This window comes from Xenopus laevis, chromosome 4L, assembly GCF_017654675.1.
Source record: "Xenopus laevis strain J_2021 chromosome 4L, Xenopus_laevis_v10.1, whole genome shotgun sequence".
Taxonomy (NCBI): Eukaryota; Metazoa; Chordata; class Amphibia; order Anura; family Pipidae; genus Xenopus; species Xenopus laevis.
In genome coordinates this window covers 97370910-97398646 of record NC_054377.1, presented here as the reverse complement: position 1 = coordinate 97398646, position 27737 = coordinate 97370910, and the positions used below count along the sequence as shown (strand labels likewise).

Genomic DNA, 27737 nt, shown 5'->3' with positions numbered 1-27737 from the left:
ATGTTCTTGCCCTTTGTGCACTCTGCAATTTCTGCTTTTTTTCACTAAGAACAGTAATACATATGTAACAGTGGTAACTAGCACTATGAAGGGGGTTCTTTGGTTTCTGGTTAATCCTTTTGTTTATTCTGATGTGCAAATATTTATTTTTCAAATCCTCTGCTGTATTCATGAAACAATCAGCGTTGTGCTAAGAGAAATGTGCATAGATTAGGGAAGGTTTATGGCTATTTCTATGAGGGATTGCATTGGTAATGTGATACCTGTGTACTTTAACAGCACAGTGCTGGCAGCCTGCTAACATATAGAAGCCTGTCAGATGCCAGCATTCTGAGTTTCTGCCTCTAGAGCACACCCTTATTACTGTACATGTGCCTGCCTGGGCTGATCCATTAGAGTTGCTTCAGCCCATTAAGAAACTCTCCACTCCTCTCTACATTAGTTTGGGATCTGTCCCAGAACCTGCAGCAACATTCCTGCCCTCCTCTGTACAGCGATTTCTCATCTCCTGTTTAACCCTGAATGCTTTAATTTAACCCTGTAACATGGAAGAAGCTGAGCTGCTGAAGGAGAGACTCCAGGCTATAACTGTAAGTGTTTTTGTTTTTTTCTAATTCGCTTATTCATTTCAGATATTTATAGGCTACAGGCACACATACAAATATATATATATTCTTTTTGTAAATTATATTGTGTCGATTTTGTTAATTGCTTTAAAGATATAAAGGAGTGCAGATGTGGGAATAAAGAGCTCATAGGAACTGAGTACATGCAGTAGAATCCAGCGCATGGTTGTCAGTCTATAGAGAGGTGATTAGGCTTCCCAAGCTGCCGGATAAATCCAGGAATACACCAGCTCACATGAAGCTCTGGGAGAGCCATACAACAGAAAATATAGATATGTTAAAGGTTCAATGTGTCAATTTAAAGGGCACAAGGTCATTCTCTGCTTAAGTGCCAAAGTGCAGAGTTCTGTTCACCTATAGAAACAAACAAAAAACAAGAGTAACAAATAAAAAAGGCATTTTCTGCCAAAAAGTTTTCTTCCCTAGTCCGAGCATTTTATCCTTTTTCTGTTGTTATAATTTTAAAAGCAACACGATTGTGTTATTGAATTACAAAGTATTGCTAGATTTATTAGAGTTGGGTACATTAGTACTGTTATATACTATTATATGCACAGATACAGTCCAGGTGTTACTTTGGACTCTGAAGTACGGAATGTGATGCAAAAGCAGAGATTAATGAGCTGCTGGGGGATGCTGGGAGTTGTATTTCTGAAGCAGCTGAAGTGTCAAAGTCTGCCTTAGTTATATTGTTAGTTATATTGTTAGAACAATAAATCTTCAGTTATGGATGTGACATTTATCACGTGTGTGTGTCATTAGTGCTTGTTAGTAACAGCAGGCCTGTGAATGGGGCTATTTTGTTTTGTATAAAATAATTTAGAATTGTGCCCATGCTACTGGGCAAATAACAGCTGGGCACAAAGACTTATGTGGGATGTGACAGGACGGAGATGCTCAAAAGGGCCCTTTATATACTTCAGCAATGGACTTCAGCAATGGCCTCCTAGCTAACACACACATTGCAGCAGCAACTGCTCTGTATTTGCTGGGTTCTGCTGAATTTTGTTGGAAAGTTATTAGAGCAGTGAGCCCCAACCGGTGGATTGTGGGCAAAATGATGCTCACTGACCCCTTGGATGTTACTCCCAGTGGCTTCAAAGCAGGTCCTTATTTTTTAATTCCTGTCTTGGAGGCAAGTTTTAGTTGCCTAAAAACAAGGTGTACAGCCAAACAGAGCCTCCTGAAGTCCACATTGTTGCTACCAAATGGCTAATCACAGCCCTTATTTTGATTTTTGATTTTTCATGCTTGTGTTGCTCCCCAACAAATGTGGCTCTCGGGTGGGGACCCCTGCATTAGAGGCTTTGCCGCCAAAACATATAGGGATCATATAGGGATCCAAAACACAGAATAAGGATGTGGGGGCATAAAGTGCTAAACTGATGTTTATTTGAAATAACCATGTTTTTACCTAAGGGTGTTATACAAATGTTGGCTTCATTCAAAACCTGCAGAAGCTTGCTAAAAATTACTATAAGTAACATATATATATATATATATATATATATATATATATATATATATATATATATATATATATATATATATATATAAACCTAGATGTAAAAGCTTCTGTGTCTTTAAAGAACTTAAGCACTTAAGCTATATGTTGTTCACAACAGGCTTGGATTATATCCCTTTGGCAAGTTTCATTTGCAGACTTGACTTGCTTGTCAGAAGACTGTAATCTTCTTGGCAGACAGGCAGTGACATAACCGGGTTAAATAGGTTCTTCCTCTTAGTCTGTTCCTTAACCAGGTACCTTTATTTAAATAGTCTTTTGTAGACTTAAACAGAGACTCCTATTTTTGGGACAACTATTTAAAAACTTTAGATATTTTGCAACAGAAATCAAAAGTGGTGCTGTTATTCAGATGTCGCTAATCGGGAATGTTTGCCTTCTGGCAAAACAGGTGAGAAAAAGGAAGTGCAGGGGACACATTGATTAGTGCTATTATATAGCTTTTCCCACAAATTTCATGTTTTAATGAGCTGGAAGAGCTCCAAAACATGTCTTTGTGTGTTGGGCCTATAATGCTGCTGAAGAACTTTTTTTCCTGCAGAAAACAGTAACAATCAAAATGCCTATTATTCACATATGCTAATGTTACTTAATGAAAAGAGTACAACTCAACAAAATCCAATGGCACACAGGACTAAAGGAATTCTTCCAAATTTTATTTCAAAGCAGAATGCGAATGCAACGTTTCGGGGAATAAAACCCCTTTGTCAAGCATCTGTCGTTCTACAGGGTGTGCGAGGTCCTGCACTGCTTTGAAACTTAATTAAAAGAGCCATGGGTGAGCCCAAGCACCCAGAGGAACTCCACCCAAAATATGATGGCTTGAGTGTTTCTTAGCTGAGGGTTGTCACTGTTTCATGTACTCAACACACAGTTATTTGTCAGTAGCAAATTGCAATAGCAGCGGTGATAGGTGGACATTGGCTATTGATGGCTACTGTTCTCTGTCGGAGGGCAGCATTGGCCCAAAAGCCTGTGTGCAGCAGACATTATCATTGGGTGCATAAATACCCCTCCACCGCTGATATCATTTGCTTACTCTTCCTAGTGGAACAATAAAACACTTCTGGAGTTTCCATTCATTACACATTAACTTAGATTCCTAACTTTGTATTGTAGCAGATTTCAAATAGCTAAAATCTTGGCTGCTGGATTTAAGATTTATTTAAACAGTCTCACATGGACATTAGGCCCTCCACAGATGAAAAGTTCACAAATATGAGCTCATGGTTACATGGGATATTGTTTTTTACTAGCAGTTATGGCACCTAAAACAGTCAACATAGTCATTATTTAAATAATGATCCACTTCTATATGAATATGATCAAAGGAGTGATATTCATACCTGGGAAATTTAAATAGGACATTCACCTTTACATTAGAGGGGCGGGAACTCCTACATGCTTTCAATGAACAGAGCTTGTGTTTTTGTTAAATAAATAACTGTTTTTTTTTTTGTTATTTCTTGCACTAAACAGAGCAAAATTGGAAAACGTTGAAACAAAAGTCACATTCTGCTTCCTGGTTCATATGAGCACAATCAAAACAAATGACTTGAATGAATTTAGAAGCCACTGTATAATAAGCTGCTCTATATCTCACAGTCTAACAGGTTGCAGCTGGGGGAATGGGTGTATTTATACTTCAGGAAGTAGAATTTAACTTTACTTTCTATTTGAGCTTTTGCCCTGTCTAGTGCAATAAATAACAAAAAACATACACATTTTATAGCTAAAATAATAGCCAAAAAGTGTGTTCTGCACAAGCCCTATTCATTTAATTAATGTTGAAATAAGAGGTATCCTGCCACTTTGACTCTGCCATTGATTGACCTGTTCTAAGCTATATTTTAACTGGTCTTCCTTATTTACTTTTTGTTTTAACATTTTTGTTTTGCATATTTTCGCTTGTGCCATCATTGCAAATGAGCCCTCTGGATTAGAATAAATGACTGTGCACTGCATAAATCTGTCTTCATGGGACATCTGGTTTATACAGATTTTAAGTAGTTATGCCTCAGTTGTTTGGGTGGTTCTGATGAGTATATAATTTAACCTGCACAACCTATACTCACTTTCTTGTCCACCGTGTGAAAAATACCAGGGTCAGACTGGGACAGCAGAACACTGGGAAAAAACCTGGTGGGTACTGCATGGACCCCAGAGACCCAGACCTAATCCCCAGCTGCCCTCTGCTGTCGCTGTCAGTATGTGAGTGGATGGGGCCCCTGAGGGGGTGTGGGAGGTCCTGGGGAAGGGGTGGCCTTGCACACCACAGTCTGACCCTGGGGATGTGTGTCACCCACATGGTAATCTGAGTGTTTTTTCCATTTACAGAAGGGTCTCAAAATGATACATTGCGGTCTCTATAAGCAGATCTAATTGTTACAGAAGCTTCTCATATATAAACGAGCTATTAGTCGAGCATCAAGTTGAGGCCTCATGCCAAGAATCCATGAGGGCAAGTTCACTCCTATCCACCTACTGAAAGTGGCTTTTGCACTTACATGTTCCCTTTTGTAATTTACAGGGGAAAAAGTGTTTTTTCTTTTTTTCTGTAAATTAAAAAGAGAACACGTAAGTGCAAAAGCCACGTTCAGCATTCAAGTGTTCATTATTCAGTCACTACATGTAGAAAGCATTGCTTTATCTGCCTCCTAGAGATAATCACGCACCAAATGTAGGTGGTTAATAATAGGTTTTCTAAGAACATGCCCACCTTCATTATATAAAGAGTGTGCTTATTAAAAAGACAGCAATACTGAAATGGATGTTTCCTATTCCTTATAGACATGTTTAGAGCATTTTGCTCAATGTGTGAAGACTTAAAGATGTGAAGACACTTGATGCTGCGTAAAATTCTTTTCTTGTAGATAGTTTTACTTTGTATTGCCATGGCTGGTAACAGGCTACTGACAAGGAAGTGTGTGTGTGGGGGGGAGTAGGAAGTGCATTTTCACTCATTTCCTCACTAAAGTACACTTAAGGGCGAATTTTTACCTGCAAAGACTTTGTCAGACGCAAATTCGCTACCACTACGCTAATTCACTAAAAAGTTAAGTTGCATTTCTACAGCCGAATGCTGGTGAATTCGTAACTTTGTTAATTAGGTTAATTTGAATAGGGCGGGTACATATAGGTTATATAGGATTTTTATTAGAGATGTTGGAGAAATTGCTTGAAGTGGCCACTTATTTTTAAAAATGTTCAAGGAAACAAAGTACTGTAAAGGCAAAAGAGATCCTCTAATGCCCATCCTAAAACAAATGTGGCATGCTCTTCAAATGGCTAAAAACATGGAAAAACGCCACCGTTATTTATCGTTTTTATAACTTTTTGGCATACAGGATATGATGTCACTGACATAAGATTGAGAAGGAGGATGTAGCTTCATCTTATCAGTTCGCCAGGTCTGAGCTGTCAAAGGAAACTCTGGCGAAAGAGGTAACATAATGGAAAATTTAGTGAATTTAGGGAGTAACGATCGTTGGCCTGAGCGAAAATGTGCCTGGTGATAGCACGCAAAACTGTCTGTTTTGCTAGCGAATTGTCCTCTACGCCAGTAAATTGCCGATGTCCCTGCGGATTGAATTTCTGGCTAATTTTCGCTAGCGACAGCCACTTCGCCCTTTAGTAGCTCTGCTCTATTGAGTACAGACACAAGACCGGGCAGAGGCCAGTGGATCGTCTGATTCTCAACCTGCACATATACTGTACTGTATGCAGGCCAAGAATCAGCATGTGTGGCACTAGCCAAAGAAGTGGGGAGCTTACAGTGTCTGCATCAATTAAAGATTGTTTAGGGAGCTAGCACACGGGCAGATTTGGGGAGATTCTGCGACAGGGCGACAATCTCCCCTAACTGCCTTCCCCCTGCTATAATGAGAAAACGCCAGCGCCAATGCACTCACGGCACTTCGATTTCCGAAGTCACCCAACGTTGCCTCACGAGGAAACTTCGGGCGACTTCGGAAATCGAAGCACCGCGAGTGCATTGGCGCTGGCGTTTTCTCATTATAGCAGGCAGAAGGCAGGGGGCAGGCAGTTCGGGGAGATTGTCGTCCCCGCAGAAGAGACGATTAGTCGACAGGCGGCTAAATCTCCGCGAATCTGCCGTGTGATTGAACCCTTAAGGCTGGTGCCCAATCAGGCCACCTTCTTGCACGGTACTGTTATGTATATGTGCTGGTTTATATTTACATTAATTGTTAAAGTAATTGGTCAAGCTGTAGAGTCCTTGGTTAAAGAGGCGCAGATGAAGTGGCTTGAAAAGTATCTTTCCATTATAACTTATTATATCATTTCTGAGTTGATTATATAATTAAGTATCAGATCCACCAGAGGTTTGTATGCCCACAAGTGATCTTATTAATGGGATCTAAACTAAATACATTTATTGATGCAAGCTTATTTCAAGTGGTCCTTTGTCCAACTGAGATATTAGCAGTTTTAGACACTTTTATACTGCTTGGTAGGGTTCATCTCAAAAGCTCTCTTTGAAGGCCACACGTATCAATGCACTACTTGGATTCACTTAACGCTTGTGTTTCTGATTCTCAATTAAGCCAAAAGCCTGCTATTAGCAGTGTAAAACTGCAAATATTTCAGAAACTGCTTAAAATAGAAAAGTAACTACTGAATAAAATCCCTCTGCTACTGTTTATATGCCAATGTAGGTGAAACATCATATGATTACTGAAGTAGATAAAAAATATCAGTCCAGCAGTTTAAAGATCCTACAAATATTAACTATAAATTACCATCTGACTGTTATTTTTTTTTACATTTAATAGAGAAGTCCTTAAAAATGTACATTTTGAAAGATTTGGATGCCAGCAATAAAAGGGCAACTTTTCATTGACCCAAACACTTGTGGGTGCTCACTAATTGTTTTTTTCTAATAGGTTTTATTATATATTTTTTTTACAGGTATTGATAGTTAAATTGTTTTTTTATCATGGTCTCTGAACCCGACATTCATTTTACTCAACCATACTGCTGCATTGTAAATTGCTGACTCATGCTGGATATGCTGGAATCAGCCAATTAGAGAAGGTAAAATCTGTCATTGACTCATAGCACCATTGTGTTGCTCCTAGTAAGAAAATAATGTTAGGTTGAGCATCTCACAACTAAATTGTGGAAAATATGAAGAAAACAAAATGAATAAGTGTGAAACAGATTACTCATCCACCACAGTGTGTTTATATATATTATAATAGTGACATTTTCAATTTAAATTACCTTAACCTTCTTCAGAGAAATTTGCAAGTAAACACTTTTATTCTCCCAAGTCCCCAACTGTACTTTGTAGTTAAAAAACCTATATGTACGTAAAGCCTTTCAGCAGTGGCTTACTCACAAAGGAAAGGAGCCTTTAGATGAGGTTTAATTCCTTGATCTTGCAGGATTAATACAATAAATTATAATTCAAAGGATATTTTTGACGGGTAAACACAGAATAAGCATACACCCTAGGCTAAACAAAGTGGAACGCAGCCCACCATTAGCTGGAATGCAAAAGTCCCACTTATACAAGGGTCACATGGGTGATTAGTCATCAGTGACATCAGTCTGCTGTCAGCTTAACAAGTAAACATGTTGCACTAAAGAAATACAACACAAGACAATTGTCAAGTAAGAAAAACCCAATCAGTGATTAGAATATAAATGATTACATCTAAAAGACTATACATGCCCATTGGGCCACCACAACTCTTGGGCTTTGGTCAAATGCACAGATCATTATGGGCAGCCTTTTTGGTTGGTCATTGAGTACACATGTCAGTGCAGTCATTGGCTAAGCAGATTGACAGACATGTCAAAACTTGAATCTTGTTGATTCCGAGCGGGCTGTTCCTGCACATGGGCAGGTGTTGGCGCAGTTTGCTTTCATTGAAACCCAGTCTGGGTGACATTAACTAACCGTGTGTGCAGCTTTAGAGTATTTACATGAGAGTTGAATATGCATATTGTAAATCCAGAAATAGCAACAATTGAGCATGGAAAGCATTTGTACCAGATGGAAAGAATTAGATTCCCAGCATCTGTAAAATAATCCCATCCATTTTCCATCAACCTTTCACACCATGTTGTTCCAGTCATTTCTCACCCTAACAAACCATATGATTTCCATTCCTATGCTGGAATTGGCTGGTTATCCCAAGGAAAGGACATCACACCTCCTACACCTCACCTAATATGTTTCCCCACAGGCTTTTAGGATGGTTCCAGTGGTTTTTTTGTTAGTGATAATTATGTGTTAGATTTTAGGTTTCTGTATTTTGGGTTAGTGAGTTTTGTTTAATAACTGGCATGGTGTAAGAGCAGTGCCCAGGGCAATAGTAACTCTAATAATTTGTCTTTGTCATCTTAGTCTTTTAACATTTTTGCTTTTCTGTGTTTTTTTTTTTTTTTGCAAACCTGCCACTGAAACTATTTGTTAGGGTCAGTAGACTTATTAATGAGAAGGAAATGATGTTTGATCTGATTGTTTTCTATAGAGTTGTTATAGGAGGTTTTATATAGTTCCTGCTTCCTGTTTTTCTCCTGTTCTCCCATTCATCTCTTTAATATGTAAAAGAATATCTAATATCTAGGCCTTGTAGGTATGTAATGAATTATCACAAATGCCTTACATGCAGCTGCTGCCTTGAAAGCAGATAAGGCATATGGTATTAGCATATAGAAATATTCCGTGTCTTCAGGCAGCTGCTGTCTGGGAAGTATACTGTGTGCCCCTTTCTACCTCAGTTGGCATATGCTGATGGAATTCATGTAGTAGGTGTAAATATGCTGCATTCTAGTTTATGATCTGTTAACTACTCCTACAAATTCTTAACTCACTGAAAATCTATGACATTCCTTGTCCTGAATAAAAGCTAAAACATGAATATTCTTTATTGTTTGTCTCTCTGACAGCTGCTGGTGTAGCCCCAAAGACTTCAAATCCTTCTTTACTCTAAGTTAGGGAACACTGTTGTAGAGAGTGATGTTCTGAAACAATTTTCAGTTGCTTTTCATTTTGTATTATATGTGGTTTTTGAGTTATTTAGCTTTTTATTCAGCAGCTCCCCCAAATTTGTAACAATTTGGTTGCTATGGGCCAAATTACCTTAGCAACTAGGCACTGATTTGAATAAGAGACTGAAATATGAATAGGAGGGGCTATGAATAGAAAGAGGAGTAATAAAAAGTAGCAATAACAATAAATGTATAGCCTTACAGAGCATTTTTTTTTTAGACCGGGATGATGACCCCTTTTTGAAAGCTGGAAAGATTCAGGAGAAAAAAAGCAATTCATTCTAAAACTATACAAAATAAATAGTGTAGACCAACTGAAAAGTTGCTTAGAATTGGCCATTCAATAACATACAAGAAGATAACTAAATGGTGAACCACTCCTTTAAAAGCCAACTGAGACCACCATATTTAATTTACTTTCATTTACTAAGGGAGACTGTGTTGGGATTCACTTGTAGTTTGTTTGGAGGGTGTTAGGCTAATATATTATACCTATTTTGTTGTTTGTAACTGAGGAATGGAGGTTTTATCCTCCCTAAAAGCAGTAAATTAAATCCGTAAAGCTTTATGTAAGAATTCAATGATTTTTTTTATTAAATACATCAACAACAAAAAAATCTAGGTTATTTATATTAGAACTGTAACGAGAAAGGAAATAAAATGAGAATTCAGAGAGGGTACAACATATCTCTGCATCTGTGCGTACTTGAAATGTGGTTGCCATGGTTTTATGTACTGTTCTCATGAAGCAGGTTACAGAACAGCATTCTCCACTTACATCATATGGGTTTATAGATGAGGCACTGGAAAATTGACTTGTTGGCCTTGGCATTGCTCAGAACAGCTGTTACCAGTATTAACTTGACTACCAGTTGCTTAATATCCAATGTTAAGTCAGATTTTTTCTACTTTATTTAATGCTTTGCTGGGCAGTATAATTCCTTTGATGGAAAGGCACCAGTTTCCCGCTCTACACAACATTGTGGCCTGAGTTTCTGCTCTGCTGAAAACAATGACTTCCACCTTAAATGTTTAATGGTGAAATATATCAAAAAAAGCTTGTCTTTGGAATGGGGCCACACTTAGTACTGGGAACCCATATACTCTGAAGCCATAAAGCTACGGAAAGCACTCCAGGCAATGGCATAATTACATTTGACAACTGAACACATTTTATTTGTTGCTAAATCATAGACTCACAAATATGACTGATACCGCCTCATCCGCCAATTAATCCAGCTTTTGCTGACTACTTCACTTTACAACAATCACTGAATGAATAGATATGCAGGGATTATGACTAAGCCCAGATTCCTGCTAATTTCATGTTAATTGTTACACACACAAAAAAACTGATTTATAGGAACAGTGTGACAAATGTGTGCTCAAGCAATTACTATATAATACCTACATGCAATGTTCCCTTTAATTCCTTCTCAGCTATGTGCATAAAAAAATCTTTTGTATGCATATTTTAAACTTACGGTACTGTTTGTGCGTATTTTTAAAGACTTTGTGCACAGGTCAAAGGAAATGCTAAATGTTGTGTTTTCACACAAACTTCTTCCCACATATTATTGTGTGCACTGGCCATAACATTTGTTTTCACAAGCTCATGGCTTAGAGGGAACATTGCCTACATGGCCGGAGCATTCTGTTGTGGCCACTTATGGATGTGGCACTAGAATTTGAATGTAGGTTAAAGAAAAATAAAGTCTTGAAGAAAGTATTCTACCAAATTGCTGCAGTGCAGGCGAATGCTCACCCTCAAATTCACTCTAAATGAATATCTGCATTTTCTGTTTTCCAGAATAAAAGAAAAATACAAGAAGATATTGCACAGAGGAGGATACAAATTGAGGAAGAGAAATTAAAGCTACATCATTTAAAGGTAACTGAGCACTGGCCAGTGGCCAGGGATACACAATATGTCCCAAATCCCAATTATCTACTGTAGGGGGAGAAAACTTGATTAGTGTACACCAGGGATCCCCAACATTTTTTACCTGAGTTCCAAATAGGGCTGTGATTGGCTATTTGTTAGCCCCTATTTGAACTGGCAGCCTACAGGAGGCTCTGTGCAACCTAAACTTGCCTCCAAGCCAGGAATTCAAAAATAAGCCCCTGCTTTGATGCCAATGGGAGCAACATCCAAAAGGTTTGTGAGCAACATGTTGCACATGAGCCACTGGTTGGGGATCACTGGTGTACACAGTAGGAGTGGGGTTTCCTTGTGTGATCTGGTACAGAAAAAAGGGGAGTGGCCTTATACTTCCTGTATTCCATTTGTATTTGTCTCGATTTGGGCTGAATTTACTATGGTATCCAGAGTGGAATTATGTACACTAGCATACCACCCTATGATCCACATTATTAAGCAAGACAGTCCTGAATCTACATCCCTAGTTCATAATCGTGGCAGTCAGGGGTGTAACTACAGAGGAAGGCTGCAGGGGGCCACAGGAGGTATAGGGGCACCATGAGGCCCCAAAAAAGAGCAATTTCAACATATATTGTTAAAACAGATCAACCTCTGGATATGTTGGGGGCCCTAAAATGAATTTGCTGTGGGGTCCAGTAACATCTAGTTACACCACTGACGCAGTCTTGTAACCTGAATCAACTCTAAGATATCTGATGTCTGTACCAAAGTTGGTGCATCCTGTTACTTTTGCTCAGCTTTCTTTGGTCTGGCTACATGAATGAAAATACTACTGTCATTCACGTGAGGGGGTCATGTCCACAAACAGAGGTGTATATAAATATATAGAAGATATATACTTCATCCCACATAAAACCTCTTCAAATCTACCAAAAGTTAAGTAACAGAATCACAGAAACAAAGCAGAATTCTAGTTGTGCCAAAAATGCTTTTCATGGGCACAATAAAACTCCATAATATATATATATACTCAAATGGATTTGTTTACCATCCGTGGCATTTGGAAAAGTACTTTGGGTAATGCTTCTTTTATTATTAATATGGCTTTCTATCCTTTAGAAAAAAGCTCTTAGGGAAAAATGGCTCTTAGATGGATTAAGTACCCTGTCGTCAGAGGAACAAGAAGATATGCTAAGACAGACTCAAGCAGATCAGCAACAAATCAAACACCTCGAGAGCAGCACTGACAGGTAAAATCCTCTAAAAGGATTAGAAGAGGCTCCTGCACCATCACTGAACCCTTGTAGCAAATCTTTCTATTGCACCTGTGACAAAAATAAGCACAACAAAACTTACTAGGGCTGATATACTTACCCAGGTACTAGGGGGCAAATTCACTAACCTCCGAAAATTCGCCAGCGACGGCTTCGCTCACATCGCAACACTTCACCAGGCGTAGATTCGCCAGGACAACGCTAATCCACTAAAATCCAAAAGTTGCGTCCAGGGCGCCGAACGCTGGTGAAGTAGCGCTATCGTTACTGCGGCAGTGAAGCAAAGTTGCACTAGCGTTGACTAATTTGCATACGGCGGGAAGTTAAAGTTGAATAGACGTATATGTTGCAGCCAATACATTACACTACACAAGCCGAGGAAACCTTAATAAAATAAAATAGAGTTGTTATATTTCCCTACACATGAGCCCAGTGTATAGTTTATGTGCCATATGTTAGGAAATGTAGGGGGGAAGCCAGGTACCCCAGAAAAAAATTACGATCTTTTGTAGCCTATCACCATGAAAAATGAAAAGTCGCCAGCGTTTGTTGGGACTTAGAAAAAAATTTTAACTATTTTTTGAGGAAGTCCTATCTACTCTATTGCACTTCGCTTGGTCTGAGGTGGCGAAGTCTGGCGCATGAGGTTCAGTAAAATTCGCATATTAGCGAATTTGCATAGTGCAACTTGGCCAGGCGTAAGGGAGCGAATTACCGCTAGAGTCTATCTCCTTCACTAGCGGTTACGCCAGCGACGGTTAGTAATGAAATGACGTCACACTGTCGAATTTTCGCTTACGTTAGTCACTTCGCCCTTTAGTAAATCTGCCCCTAGGTTCTATTATTATTAGAACCCTAGTAGTAGACTGTTATACTGTGTTTGCCATGTTTCAGAAAAAAAATGTTGTGGTAACATGATGCTGTTTATTGGCTCATTATAAAAAAGTACGGGTGCAATCTCATGAGAAAAAATAGAAAATTAAAAACTACTTCTCTTCATCCTAGCCTTATAGTGTTGGATCTGACTAAATTCAGACTAAATTGAAAAAAGCATGGAAACTAAGTTGTACACACAAAAACAAAGTGTGTAGTGTGACAATGGAACATTGTGTTTATTAATGCAGATGCTCAAAGGGAAACTTGGGGTGATTCTGTATCCCACATTTCACGAATATCCCGATAACTGGTCATATGAAACTACAATTTAGCAATTTCCACCCATCTTTCCAGCCTGCTAGGGTGGCCTAAACAATGAAACAACAATCTCACTGTAACTAGGCTGGAAGAATCACTTACACAGGAAAATGTGAATCTTTTCTGTTTTTAGTTCTATAAGAGTGACTCATGTGGCTTTGTGTATTAAAGCATTAATTACCATATTATTTGATATACACAAAGAACGCTCATTTAGCTCTGTTTTGTTTGTGGGCATGTTCTGTTGCTAGAAAAATAATACACCTTAGATGGCAGAAAGACTTGTCAGAGCCTGCAGGAAAGAGAAAGATTTTTTATTTCTCAGTGAGGAGTGAGTAGCCTTGTATTCCATCAAGCCAGCAGTCTGCGGAATAGGGGTTCATTATTTAGGGACAGATTTTTTATTCTCATCCCAGAATGAGTTTGATTCAAAACATTAGTTGTGGACACAGGGAGGCCCATTTATCAAAGGTTTAATTTCGAATTCATGTGATTTTTTTTAATTCAAATATACTCACAATTCAACTGGGATTTTATTTAAGAAAACATAATGTAATGTCTAATATTTGAGCGAATGGTTCCAAGCTGAAAATTCGAATCATATTTGTTTCGTATTTGATTCGTACGAATCGCGATTTTCTCCCGAAAAGGCTATTGACATTTCCAAATGGCTCAATGGACCTCTGCCATTGTCTTGTACATGAACTCGGCATGTTTTAGGTGGCGAATATCTGAATTAGGACGTGTGATAAATCTTACATTCAAATTTGGCACTCGAAAATTCAAATTCTAATTCAAATTTACTATTCGACCCTTTATAAATCGGCCCATTAAAGTGCAGGAGGGTAAAATATTATGTTTAGGCATGCCACCAATAGAAAGCATTCTAGTGGATAATTTATAATTGTACATAGACTGTAGAGAACAGAATCCTATGTAAATACTGCCACTAACCCACTGATCTCAGCTGCTAGGTAAAGCATCCCCATGTACCAACCACATGCTCAATGTGCAAACTGTACTGTTAATGAACCACCACAACGTTGTGTCGGTTTGCATTATCAACATCCTTAGAATAATAATAAAGATTGAGTTATACCATTAAATATGGGTAAACCAACTACATTTCCCAAACAGGGACCCTGGGCCTCCTGTACGGGACAGAAACATTGACTCTTTTGAAAAATAATTTCCTTGAGTGTCCCACTGGATTTATGTGGTTTCACGTGAATTTGTAGCTACGGGAAGTGCTCTGCTTCTCATTCTCTGATGTATTTTTGTTTGAGTCATATTTGATTGATAATGAACGAGCCCGGTGCCTTAATACTGCTACTGTTTATTCAAACTATTACTTTCTGTCAGGACTGGATGCCAGTGTGCAGGCCCTCAGCAGGGCTTGATATAAATTATCCAGTGATAATTCTAAACAGCCACTAAAATCTGCCCTTTTCGTTCTGTGTTTTTGCACCAGCAAAGGTCACCTTTATTATGCGCTATCCTTGTTGATGAATTGTCTGATAGAGAATTTGTTACGTAAAGTTATCATTCTTGGCTACTGTACCAAAAGGATTTTCACTTGTTCAAATTTCTGTTGATGTGGGATTTATTAGATTAAAGCTGAGGAAAGTAGACGTCTGCGTTAAAAACAAATAACAATATCTGTATAATTGTAAGATAAAGTTCAATTATTTTCCATGTTGTTAACTATGCCCTTTATTATTCCATTCTATACAACTACATCTTTCCACTGACTGAGCAATGCACCAACCCCTGCCAGCCACAGCCAAGCCCTTTGGCCTTTATTATACAAACTACAAATGGCAAAGCAGGTTGTCACAGGGTAAAGTGTACAGTTAAGATGTTTTCATTGGTTCCCGAGATAAACTCATTTTAACCATGGCATAGGAAGTATTATTATCTTTTTAACGTTTAGAAACCTGGTCTATCTGTATTCTTTTTTAATACTTTATGTACATAGATATTTTATAAGGAAGGTGCTGTTTACTTTGCTGCATACTGGATGCATTAATTCTAAAGGATCAAATTGTAGCCATTTAGAAAGATTTCCATCTGGCTTAGTGAGTTGTATCTGAGAAACAAAAGATGGAAAGATTTTTTAAAAATACAAAATAAAAAACAGGAAAAAATGTCATACCTTCTGATGTCCTGTTTAAAAATGTTATTTATTTTAAAGGTGAACTACCCTTATAACTGGTGTGCAATAGTGATATCTTCCAGCCGAATAATAATCAGTGGTCTTAAAATGCTCCATTTAAAGGTTTTTGATAATACAGTTGCCAAGTGCCAACTGTCTCATGTATTCTGTGGGTGTCCCAGATTTATGCACTGGATTTGGCAAAGCAGGAGGCATGGATAAGTCATGTCTGGGTGTAATGGGGATATGGCCACATTCTGCCAGAGGTTGAAGTCTACTAGAAAATCATATAAAACATTAAACATTCATATATCATTAAAAATATCATATAAACATTAAATGTGCAGATGAAAGGGCTGATGTTATTAGAGGCTTTGATATAATGGCGCCTCTGCCTGGCGTGTTTAATAATGGTTTTATCATGAAGGCTTTCCCATCTAAAAGCAAGGATGTCCAGATAGACAACATGAGAAGAACTCACAAAAGGAAATCATTTCAATTGTGACAAATTCTACATCTCCTTTGGGCCGCACACCCAGGCCACAACCCCCCTTCACCTCTGGGCCCACAAGCTGCAAACCTCCCATCCACCTCTGGACCCTCTGCCCCAGAAGCAACCGCCACTCCCCCGTGCACCTTATTTTATCTTGTTGTGGTCACAAGCAGCCATTGTGGAGGTACTGTAAGTGTGCAGTGCTCGGGAGGATTCACCAAGTTTTTTCCTGGTGTCCCACCAGCACAGTGCAACCCTGCATTGGCAGACCGAAAAGTGACCAACCACTTACCTTGGAAAAGGCACTTACCCAAAGTAAGTGACTGAGCTTATTGGGTCCATGTCAGATCAGTGAAAAACCCCAAGCTATAGTGAGTAGTGCACTAGGCTTGGACTGGGCCAGCAGGACACTGTGAGAAACCTTAGCCATATATATATGTTTTCCTAATTAGAGTGAAAATTGTGTTACATAGTTTAAGACCTGCCCAGTAACACTCGCTTTAGACCTACACAATGTGGGGTGTTTAAAGACTAGAACTGAATACACATGTGGAGTAGGCAGCACATATTATTGTTTGTTCCTTTTTCTATACCTTTATATTAGGACAGATCCTTTGTTGACTCTGAGATGTTCTTTTTCCAGAGCAAACTGGTTGAAACTTTGTTATTTAAGACACGCTGGGACAGAAAAATTGTGTGTTATGGGCAAGAAAAACCTGACGTCTTCTGTTATTAGTGCTTAAGGAAGATAATAATTTGTGCTATATTTAATAAATGAATTAGCCGCAGGCAATCGACATTGTTGTCTCAACTATAACAACATAATTGTGGTTGTCTCATGAAATGGATAGTAGGCTTTATGAAAAACCTAGTCATGCTATGTCTGGTCTTGTCTGCAGATTACAATCCTTCTTCCCAAAAGCATAATATTTTCATACTAAAGTTAGAATATATTGCTTTACAAAAGCTTCGGATTTCCGCTGTTATCTGATATCAAAGCAGCAGACGCAATGTAGTAGAAAAGTCTGGATCTTCTGAATTATTGAGGCAATGTAATATGATTGATGATTGTATTGTGGACACCTCACTGTATCAGCATGGTAAAAATGATAAACTTGGCTGGAAATATTATAAGTCCATTGGCCACTTACAGAACCCAGGTTATTGTCTTTTCACCTCTTCATGGTCTTGTTGCATAGGAGTTTAGTATTTACATGCAGTACATCATCTTTGTGCTGTGAAATGCATTAAGTATTAATAGAAAGGTTTAGAATGCTTGATATAAATGGAAAATGCAACTGGGAACCACTCAATGTTGAAGCGATAATAACAAAACAGCATAAATTTCTAACTACAGACCCAATTGCTCATGGAGCACCGAAAGTTGCTATTGTTCCCTACAGTAGAGTTCATAAACCTAACTAATTTCCAGTAATTTTGAGAACAGTAAGCATATCCAGGAGTTATCACTTTGAACAGTGGTCCCCAACCAGTGGCTTGTGAGCAACATGTTCACCAACCCCTTGGATGTTGTCCTCCAAGCCGGTTTTTATTTTTGAAATCCTGGTTTTGGGCAAGTTTTGGTTGTATAAAAACAAAAACATATGTATAGCCAAACAGAGCCTCCTGAAAGATGCCTGTCCACATTGAAGTTACCAATAGTCAATCAGAGCCCATAATTGGCATCCCCAGGAACTTTTTTCATGCTTATATTGCTCTCCAACTTTTTTTACATTTTAATGTGGCTCACAGGTTAAAACATTTGAGGATCCCAGACTTTGAGGCGTAAAACAAACTTTATTTCAGAGGAACATAAAGGGCCAGATACAAAGAATGTATCCATTCTCTTTTAATTAGAAAATGTGTTTTTTTTTCATAAAAGGACTTATTATGGTTTCATTTTTACCCCTACTACTCCTCCCCACCTGAGCAGTGTTAGATGAAAATAATGAAAACTATAAAAATGCCCCTTCCCTTTTTGCTTGTATTTCAAGCTTAGCAAAAGTTCACTTTTGAATAGGTTTATCTGCAAAGAATACAATAAATCCATTTCCTTATCGCTTCATTTTTCTGTGTAATGAAGAAGTTTCATTGTTCTGCATTTAATAACATTGGGTGGTGATGTGCTACAAAACAAAATTGCAACAACATTCCTTCCAGTACATGTAATTGGCCACGTTCAGAGAGAGATCAATGTTTTACTTTATCATAGGCGGTATCATAAAGTGAAGTGAGTTGATAAGTCTATAACCTTGGAATTAGCACTGCTCAAATTCTGTATATTGTGGCAATTAACGGGTCTAATACCGTACAGAACTATTTCTGCTGTACAGATCTTTTTTACTCTAGGTATGTATTGATTATATTTCCATGACAAAGAACTAGAGGAGAGGTGACATTCCAGAGATTTTCAGTCCGATAATAATCCCTTCGTTATGTCTTTCCTTTGAACAACTAACTGAAATACAGTGTATTATATGTAGTCTAACCATTTTATATATTTACTCATGCTGGAAGATTTAATTTTGTGGAGGTTGGTTGGAGTGATGAAAAATCACTGCATCTTACTGTAGTTCTCATTTTTACATCAACTTTATCAATCCAAAGAGCAGATGTCAGGGTATGCAAAGCCACCTTATGGTGTGACAACCACTGGAAACTGAAAAAGTTATGATTAACACTGAGTGGTGGTTGTGTTGTATCCACCAGTTTAGTGATAAAGATAGTGACCTTTAATTTCACTGAAGATATCAACAATCATCTTGATTGCTAAAATTAATTTACCTCTTTTAAACAAAGAAAGGACCTTCCAGAAGCACAAGTGCAAGGACCCCAGATAACATATTGGTGGCATAATGCATTTTTTCTTTGCAGACTTGAGCAAGAGATTGATGGTCTGGAAAAAGAAGAACTTCAGGTATCTACCAAAGAAGTGTGTGTGCTTCAGAGGCTGAAGTCTGTTGAAAGAACTACAGAGGATATCATAAAGGTACCCCCTTGCTTATTGCAAATCATTATTCCAGTGAATCTCCTCATCCCTTTGCTTTGAAGGACTATATATGGGCTACACAAGTGCAAATACAGTTAACTAGTGTACAAGAATTTGCTATGAATATAATTGAACATTGAGATATATCAGAAGTATCACAGCGAAAAACCATGGGGGGACCCGTGAAACTTTATGGGTTACAATAAAGGTCACATAAGCCCTGGTCTATATTGGAGATTGTTGCATGTAAAGCATATTTTAAGGTCGTTCAGACTATATTTGAGATTTGCTAAAATTTTAACAGGTAATTGGTTGCAAAGAGTTCGAGGGTTGGGAAAGTGGCAGTAGAACTACATTGCTTCCTTAAACATTTCCCATTTTTCTTTTACCAGGCGGTGAAAGCAGAAGTCCGTGAAGGTTTGTGCACTTTATGTTATACTTTAATTTTAGTAAGAGATAAGATTGTTGTATACAAAATTATATTTATTGACTTTTCCTATTTCAGAGCCAGTACATGATATTTATGCTGGGATACCTGACCTACCAGCATCTTATAAACCATTCTTTGTAAAGCGAATGGAAAGTGCAACACAAGAAGATGGTGAAGAGCCCAGAAAAGGTACAGTATATAAAGAACACAAGCTTGACTCTGATCTTCAACCCTGAGCACACATCAGTTGTATAAATCAGGCACTTCTAAAGACAACCATATATATTAACACACATGCAATGCCATAAACCAAGGACTTCAAACCTATGACTCTTAGGGCTGGCAAAATGTAGGCAGCCATAGTTTACAGTTGGGGGTTGTCACAGCTCGTCCTTAATATAAGCAGCATATATATAGTTCATGATCCCATCTAAATTCCATCACTTTTTGTTTTGGAATCACAATTTGGTGTTAATGATTTGTTTAGAGTAAAAGCGAAATCCAGTTTTTCAGTTACTACAGTGACTACAGAGAATTGGAAGGAGGTTTGCTGCTTATTATGCATTGCAAGAGCTCAACAACCTGTCTATAGTGTATCTAATCACACGAGTTTTTCTAATGTAGTCCCAAATATATTGTACTTTGGAAAACGTACCATTCCTTCAACCCCCTGATTTCACCTGGGAGTGAAACCTTGTCATTTTCACTATGGCTAAAGACACTTTGTTGTCATATCCGTTAAAGGTTGGACACAATTATTATTTAAATAATTAGTTAACCTTTACGTTAACTTTTAGTATGTTATAGAATGGTTAATTCTAAGCAACTTTTCATTTGGTCTCTTTCCAGCTTTCAAATGGCCCCATCCAACAACAAATGCTCTGTAAGGTTACAAATGTATTGTTGTTGCTGCTTCTTATTACTCATCTTTCTATTCAGGCCCTCTGCTTTCCAGTCTCTCATTAAATGCATGGTTGCTAGGAGAATTTGGTCCCTAGAAACCAGATTGCTGAAATTGCTAACTGAAGGGCTGCCAAATAAAAAGCTAAATAACTCAAAAACCACAAGAGTGAAAACCTGTTGCAAATTTCTACATCATACTAAAAGATAATTTAAACGACAAGGAAATCCTACTTCACTGGGGGGGGGGGGAAATATGTCCAGTCAACCTTAGACTTGAGCCTGTGCAGTAGTGCAAGAGTCTGGCCACACGGCAGATTTGGGGAGATTAGTTGCCAGGCGACAAATCCCCTCTTCTTCACAGCGACTAATCTCCCCGATCTGCTTTCGCCTGCCTTCCGCCGGCTAAAATGTAAATCTGCCCGTGTGGCCAGACCCTAAATAGTGCGTTTTCTAACATTATAGTTATGATATTAGGCTACATACAGATAATCCATTTGGGGTACATCTTTTGTGCATGCTGTCAGGTATACTTACTGGCATGTCTCCATGTCAAATGGTAGACTTGGGGGTTTACTTTATATTGTGGACTGACTGGCATTGAATTTTGAAGGGGCAAATTATTTCTCAGGCCCCCAAAATGTCTAGAGGTTGACGTGTACAAGCTCCCAGGCAGACTTTTTTTTTTTTTTTTTTTTTGAGTGCTCCTCCTTTGGCAGTAGTGATATTAATACTTATAACAATGTATATTTTCAAACACATCATGAAACTCTTTCTTCCCCTCAAAGCATTGTTTGCCATGGAAATAAAGGTTGAAAAAGACATGAAGTCTGGAAAGAGCACAGTGTTATCCACCATACCAGTTCCATCAAGTGAGTTTGAAGACGCCGGGGTGAAAGTTTATGATGATGGCCGTAAGTCTATATATGCATTGAAGTCTGAGGGAAGAGGAACACAGAATGGAGTTGACACACTTGCTCCAGTTGAAGTAGAGGACCTCTTAAGAAAAGCAACGGAAAAACGCTCGGAGTCTCCTACTGAATATCATGAACCTGTCTTTTCTAATGCATACGGTTCTACACAAAAGGGCTATATTTCCCCAAGAATGAATGGCCACAATTCACCTCATTCTGAAAACGGTGTTACTCAAAATGGCATTGTAAATAAGGAAGCTCTACCCTGTCCTACAGTGCCTAGAGAAGTCTCCCGGATTAAAGGACCATTCCCTGAGGAGTCAAACATTTCTCACAACCAACCAAGTATGGAAACACAAGCAGAAGAACCAATGGCAGATCATACTGAACATCAGCCAACAGTACAGAGGAACCACTACAAGGAAATTCCCAACAATTTGGGAGATTACAACCCTGATTTCTCATCCCTAAATCTGGAGGAGGATATGCACTACAATGTTGTTCATGCCACACCTTGCTGTACTGATGACTCTGAACCAGTAACTATGATTTTTATGGGATATAAGCATGCAGATGATGGGGATGTCAAACCAATTTCGGATTATGAAGGGATTATTCGTGCTGAACTAGTTGTAATTGATGATGATGATGATGATGATGAAGAAGCTGATAAAAAGGGAGAAGAAAATACAAAGGAAAGTGTCTCTGTTTCTCCAATAATTCGAAACCAAGTGATTACATCCTCTAAAATACAAGAGTCTATAAAGAAACCAACAAATCAAAACATAACTTTGAACAACCAGTTACCCTATAAGAACTCCATGTCCTTACAAGAACAAGAGGCTAGCTTAGGCTATAATAGCTTTCCCATTCCAAACAAACAGATAGTTGAAGATGGTACAGAAGATCCCTCACTGACAGGTAAGAAAAGTTTAAAGAGTTTCCAGTGTTGTTCTCTATTGTAGCATCTAACATTTACATATAATTAGTCTGAATGAAAACTGTAGAAATAAAGCAATAATCAGTGAGAATGTAAACAAACATGGTGGTAGTTTGTAAAATAAAATATTGCATTAAGACACCGGGTGGCAGCAGAGTAGATTTTTTCTCCATTGAGTATAACTAGTCTGAGAACTGCTTTCAGCAGTTGTAGAAATATTTTCAGTATTGTGTTTCAACTTGGGGTGCTACAAATCTCTAACTAGATGTAAATCTTTGGTTTTGCTACCGGAAATAACCGAGGTATGTTGTACACGTGTTTGGTAGACTAGAGCTGAATTGAGCTTGACCTGAATTCTTAAGTTACATAGTTACATAGTTAAATTGGGTTGAAAAAAGACAAAGTCCATCAAGTTCTACCCCTCCAAATGAAAACCCAGCATCCATACACACACCCCTCCCTACTTTTAATTCAATTCTATATACCCATACCTATACTAACTATAGAGCTTAGTATCACAATAGCCTTTGATATTATGTCTGTCCAAAAAATCATCCAAGCCATTCTTAAAGGCATTAACTGAATCAGCCATCACAACATCACCCGGCAGTGCATTCCACAACCTCACTGACCTGACTGTGAAGAACCCCCTAACGTTGCTTCAAATGAAAGTTCTTTTCTTCTAGTCTAAAGGGGTGGCCTCTGGTACGGTGATCCACTTTATGGGTAAAAAGGTCCCCTGCCATTTGTCTATAATGTCCTCTAATGTACTTGTAAAGTGTAATCATGTCCCCTCGCAAGCGCCTTTTTTCCAGAGAAAACAACCCCAACCTTGACAGTGTACCCTCATAATTTAAGTCTTCCATCCCCCTAACCAATTAAGTTGCACGGCTCTGCACTCTCTCCAGCTCATTTATATCCCTCTTAAGGACTGGAGTCCAAAACTGAACTGCATACTCCAGATGAGGCCTTACCAGGGACCTATAAAGAGGCATAATTATGTTTTCATCCCTTGAGTTATTGCCCTTTTTTATGCAAGACAGAACTTTATTTGCTTTAGTAGCCACAGAATGACACTGCCCAGAATTAGAAAACGTGTTATCTACAAAGACCCCTAGATCCTTCTCATTTAAGGAAACTCCCAACACACTGCCATTTAGTGTATAACTTGCATTTATATTATTTTTGCCAAAGTGCATAACCTTGCATTTATCAACATTGAACCTCATTTTCCAGTTTGCTGCCCAGTTTTCCAGTTTAGACAAATCACTCTGCAAAGTGGCAGCATCCTGCATGGAACCTATAGTTCTGCACAATTTAGTATCATCTGTAAAAATAGAAACAGTACTTTCAATGCCCACCTCCAGGTCATTAATAAACAAGTTGAAAAGTGAGGGACCTATTACAGAGCCCTGCGGTACTCCACTAACAACACTAAGTTATATAATATTTTTTTTCATGTCTTTACAGCACTAAGAATACGCATGGCCAAGCTGGGAAGGAAAGTCATTTGAGACCAGCATTTGTAAACAGAATTTATTTTGAAATGGCTGAAGAAAGATTGAGAAGAACCCTTTATAAGTCTTTACATGTGTACTTTTGTGTACTCCTTTTTGTTTAGGTGACAAACATGCTATGCAAGTAAATGTGGCCTTTGTACTTGATACATCACAAAACACAGTCAGACTCTGCCTTTCTGTATAAATGAATACATTGCATCTTGCAATGTACTTGCAATCCCCAGTAGTTTCTGAACTACCACTGCCTCTCTCCTCATAGTTCAATAAGTATAAGGCCACAACTTTGATATCCAAATTCAGAATAGATATGGGAAACCTTTGGCCCTATAGATGCTGCTGAACTCTAATGCTGCCATCCCACAGCAGACTAAAGGTGGCCATACAAGAGCGGATCCGCTTGCTTGGTGAGATTGCCAAACGAGCGGATCTTGCACCGATATGCCATTTTGAGTGGGCAATACCTGGCTGATCCTATCATGGCCCAATAATCGGTTCACAAGGCCAGGAATGCAGGAGGTGGGATCAAGGACCACATCAACAAACCATCGCAGTACTTGATCTGATGGAAATTTTAAGCCACTCCAATTGATGTATGGCTGATTTTCGGCCAGTCTCGGGACATGTATGGCCACCTTAAGGCTGTTTTAGAGCAAGATTTGCAAGGTGCAAGGTGCCGAGCCCAGATTTAGAAGGTAAAAGATGGATACATACATACATGTAAATGAACGTTCTGTCTCGAACATAAAAAGCTGTGGTTTTGGGTCTTTTACAGCTCAAGTCCAACTTGGGGGTGCAATCATTGGTCACTTCTCCCCTTATCTAATAACAAGATTACAAATATAGGATGCATCAGTCATGCAGCCTTAGTCCCATGAATATGTAGGACATCAAATACGATTGAGGTGTATCTAGGAGAGCAAATACGCTTTCTGCCAAATATAACCCTAAATGGCCTTCAGACAAAGTCCTGCCACCAATATTAGTCTTTACCCATATAACTGGCATTTTTTTCTCTAAAATTAAACATCAGTTATGTTGTATTGTTTGATAGCAAACTAAGACTAAGTTATGTCCTTTGCAATTTCCTCTGACCTTTGCTTTATACAGTGACCTATCAATGTGAGATGAGCTCAGTGACTGTATCCTGCGTTACCTGTGAGTGGCGCTCTTCCCTTGTATTGTTACTGCCACAGGGATTTAAGGGGCTCTGTATAACCTTGTTCTAAATTAGCCCAATCTGTATGGTTTATGTTAATAATGGACTCCATCTATTGTTTTAATTAAAATAAAAATCTGCAGTTTTTGGTTATTTTTGTATGAAATTTGGCACATTTAAAATGCGTATTAACTGAATAAGTTGTAGTTATATTTCCCTTCTGAAATACACATTTGTGATATCAGAATATCCGTAAGAAAACTGGTAGCATGGGGTGTACTTTATTAAATAAATGCCTTAAGCTGTGCTTATATTTCTGCTCATTATCCTGGTAGAATATACTTATATAGTAGGGATTTATACTATTAGACTCATAAGAGGGACAATAAACTATAAACACTTTTTCTGTTCTCATCCATTTGTAAATAATTTATGCCAGTTCTGGAGCCCTCCAGCTTTGGCAGAGTTGCAGTTTAGCAGCTGGGAGGCTGAGATCTCAGCTAGATTTCATGTCATGCAGAATGTTGGAAAGGATCTACAATATGTCTTCCTATAAGCAGCTTATTAAAGGGTGAAGTGACCCATTACTAGGCAGATAAAGGTGAAATCTTGAGATTTATTGTACAGGAGCCAAGGTATTTTACCTATCAGTACCTTTTTAGCAGAAACATTTATGCCTGTGCTTTGCAGCTGCCTCCATGGTGGGCTTTAGTAAGAAAGTTCTAACCCCAGCATGCTTTGTGTTTATACTGGTAGCTCTCTCTGTGCCTTATGTTGTCTCAGTCTGTTCCTTTCATGTCTTCTTTCTTTTATTCTCTTATTTATTTGTTTTTGCCTGTAAAATGATTCACAGATAATAAAGATAAAATGCAAAGTTTTTGCAGAACATGCCTCTTTATTTCCAAGAACAGGTTCTCTCTTAAAACTGCTTCCCAGCCTTATCCCCTAATTTCCCAATAGCTGCCTTTTGATATATCCAGGTCCCCTAAAACTATTCTTTTAAAAATGGAATATGTAATTATGAAGAATGTGGCTTTATGTGATAAACAAAACAATTCCTGAAATACTCGCTGCCTGTACCCCTACAGGCACATGTACCATTAGCGGAGACAATAGGTCTTTTGGAGCAGTAACACCAAAAAATAAATAGAAACTGTTACTTCAGCTTTTTGCCATTAGCCTATTGTGGTATAGGGTAGCATAAAGAAATGTATCCAGACATTTGTTATTCAACATTTTTTAGACACAATTGAACATTTGACTCCATTTTAACACTTTTGTTAAGCGCTTATTGAGAGTTTAAGATAGAGAACAACTGAAGGCCCAGAGGTGACGAGTACTAAGCAATGTACTACAACAACCCAGGTATCTGGTATTAAACACACAATCAAGAGATTGGGAAACTGGGAAGATTTACAGATTGCCTACAGTTGGATTATGCAAGAATTTCCATTTATCATTGGCACCAATTTAAGATTATGCTGCCAACACTGGACTGCCAAATTAAGGTAAGTAGTGTAAATGTTAAAGGTAACCCTGATTTAGCAACTTGAACAGCATGTAAATCTTCCTTGCATTAAAGTATCAGCTACTTGGAAGCATATAATGGAAATGAAATGGCAACCACATGGGGTATACAATCCCTTTAATTCTATTAATAAGTAGGGTTCACAATCACCTTATTTTCATATATATTTGCATAAGTTAAAAAATAAAATGTAATTACGCCTCTCATTTTATAGGACAAGAAAAGTCAAACATGGTGTACCATGTCATTAGGCACCCTCTGGTGACCACAGTTACTAACCAGTTGTTCCCTGGTAGTGTTCCGCTTCTGTAACAATCTGCCTAGCCAGCTATTTTTTCTTCCATAAACGTACAAAGTTTATATTGTAGTTAGAGTTAGCTTGGCCTAAACCTAAATATTTTGGCGCCATCTATATTTAATTGCTGTGGGAGGGGAGCAGGTTGCAAGAATCTCTTATGGTGTCTACAAAATCCAGTTTATTTGTATTATAGAGCCATAATGTGTTAACCTGTTGTTCCATTACACTGGTAAAGTTTGTAGATAAACTACAAATTATCCCAATCCTTTTGGACACAGACAATTGACTTTCTAGCCAGTAACCTGGAGTTTCCCAGGATAAGATCACTCACTACCTGCCTCTTTGGGGTTCTAGACGCAGTGATACCAAGAGCACATGCAAGGCAACGATACTGCATACTATTTATCTACGCAAATAATACAATAGCTACCGACTGGATGGGAGTGCACCTCACCTCCATCAATGCCTGGCTGAAGATGGTAAACGGCACAGTTCCATTCCACAAACTCACATACAAGAGCAGAGATTCTCCTCATAAATTTGAAAAGGTATGGAGTCCTTGGTGTGACATACTCCTAGAGGCCCTTCAACCACTAGAGCCTGGAAATTGCTCATTCCACACCCCTAGAGAAACCATCAAGATCAAGGAGGAAATGAGTGCCCCTAAACCTTCAAATAATAAAAATGGACTCTGTATGCTTGAATGTTAATTAGAAATTAAGTAGTAGCTTATGTAGAAAAACAAAAATGTTTGGAACCTACTGACTGTTGGTAAATTACAACTCCTGTCATCAGTACAAGGAAAGCCACAAAAAATTTGGAGCGCTCACCTCTCAATCGAACACCATTGAGGTGCCAGGTGCTGAACTACAAGGCCCGATCCTGTCCTC

The 27737-nt window shown here is 38.4% G+C and overlaps 1 protein-coding gene across 1 annotated transcript; it reads left to right on the top strand.

The window, feature by feature from the left end:
* The first annotated feature begins 452 nt into the window (after positions 1 to 452).
* palmd.L (palmdelphin L homeolog) lies at positions 453 to 25895 on the top strand. Its single transcript, NM_001087189.1, is given in 8 exon segments — positions 453 to 590; positions 10985 to 11065; positions 12176 to 12306; positions 19047 to 19161; positions 19554 to 19578; positions 19667 to 19780; positions 21280 to 22326; positions 23816 to 25895. Coding segments are annotated over 8 exon segments (1602 nt in total). The 5' UTR covers positions 453 to 545; the 3' UTR covers positions 23860 to 25895.
* The last annotated feature ends 1842 nt before the right edge of the window (positions 25896 to 27737 follow it).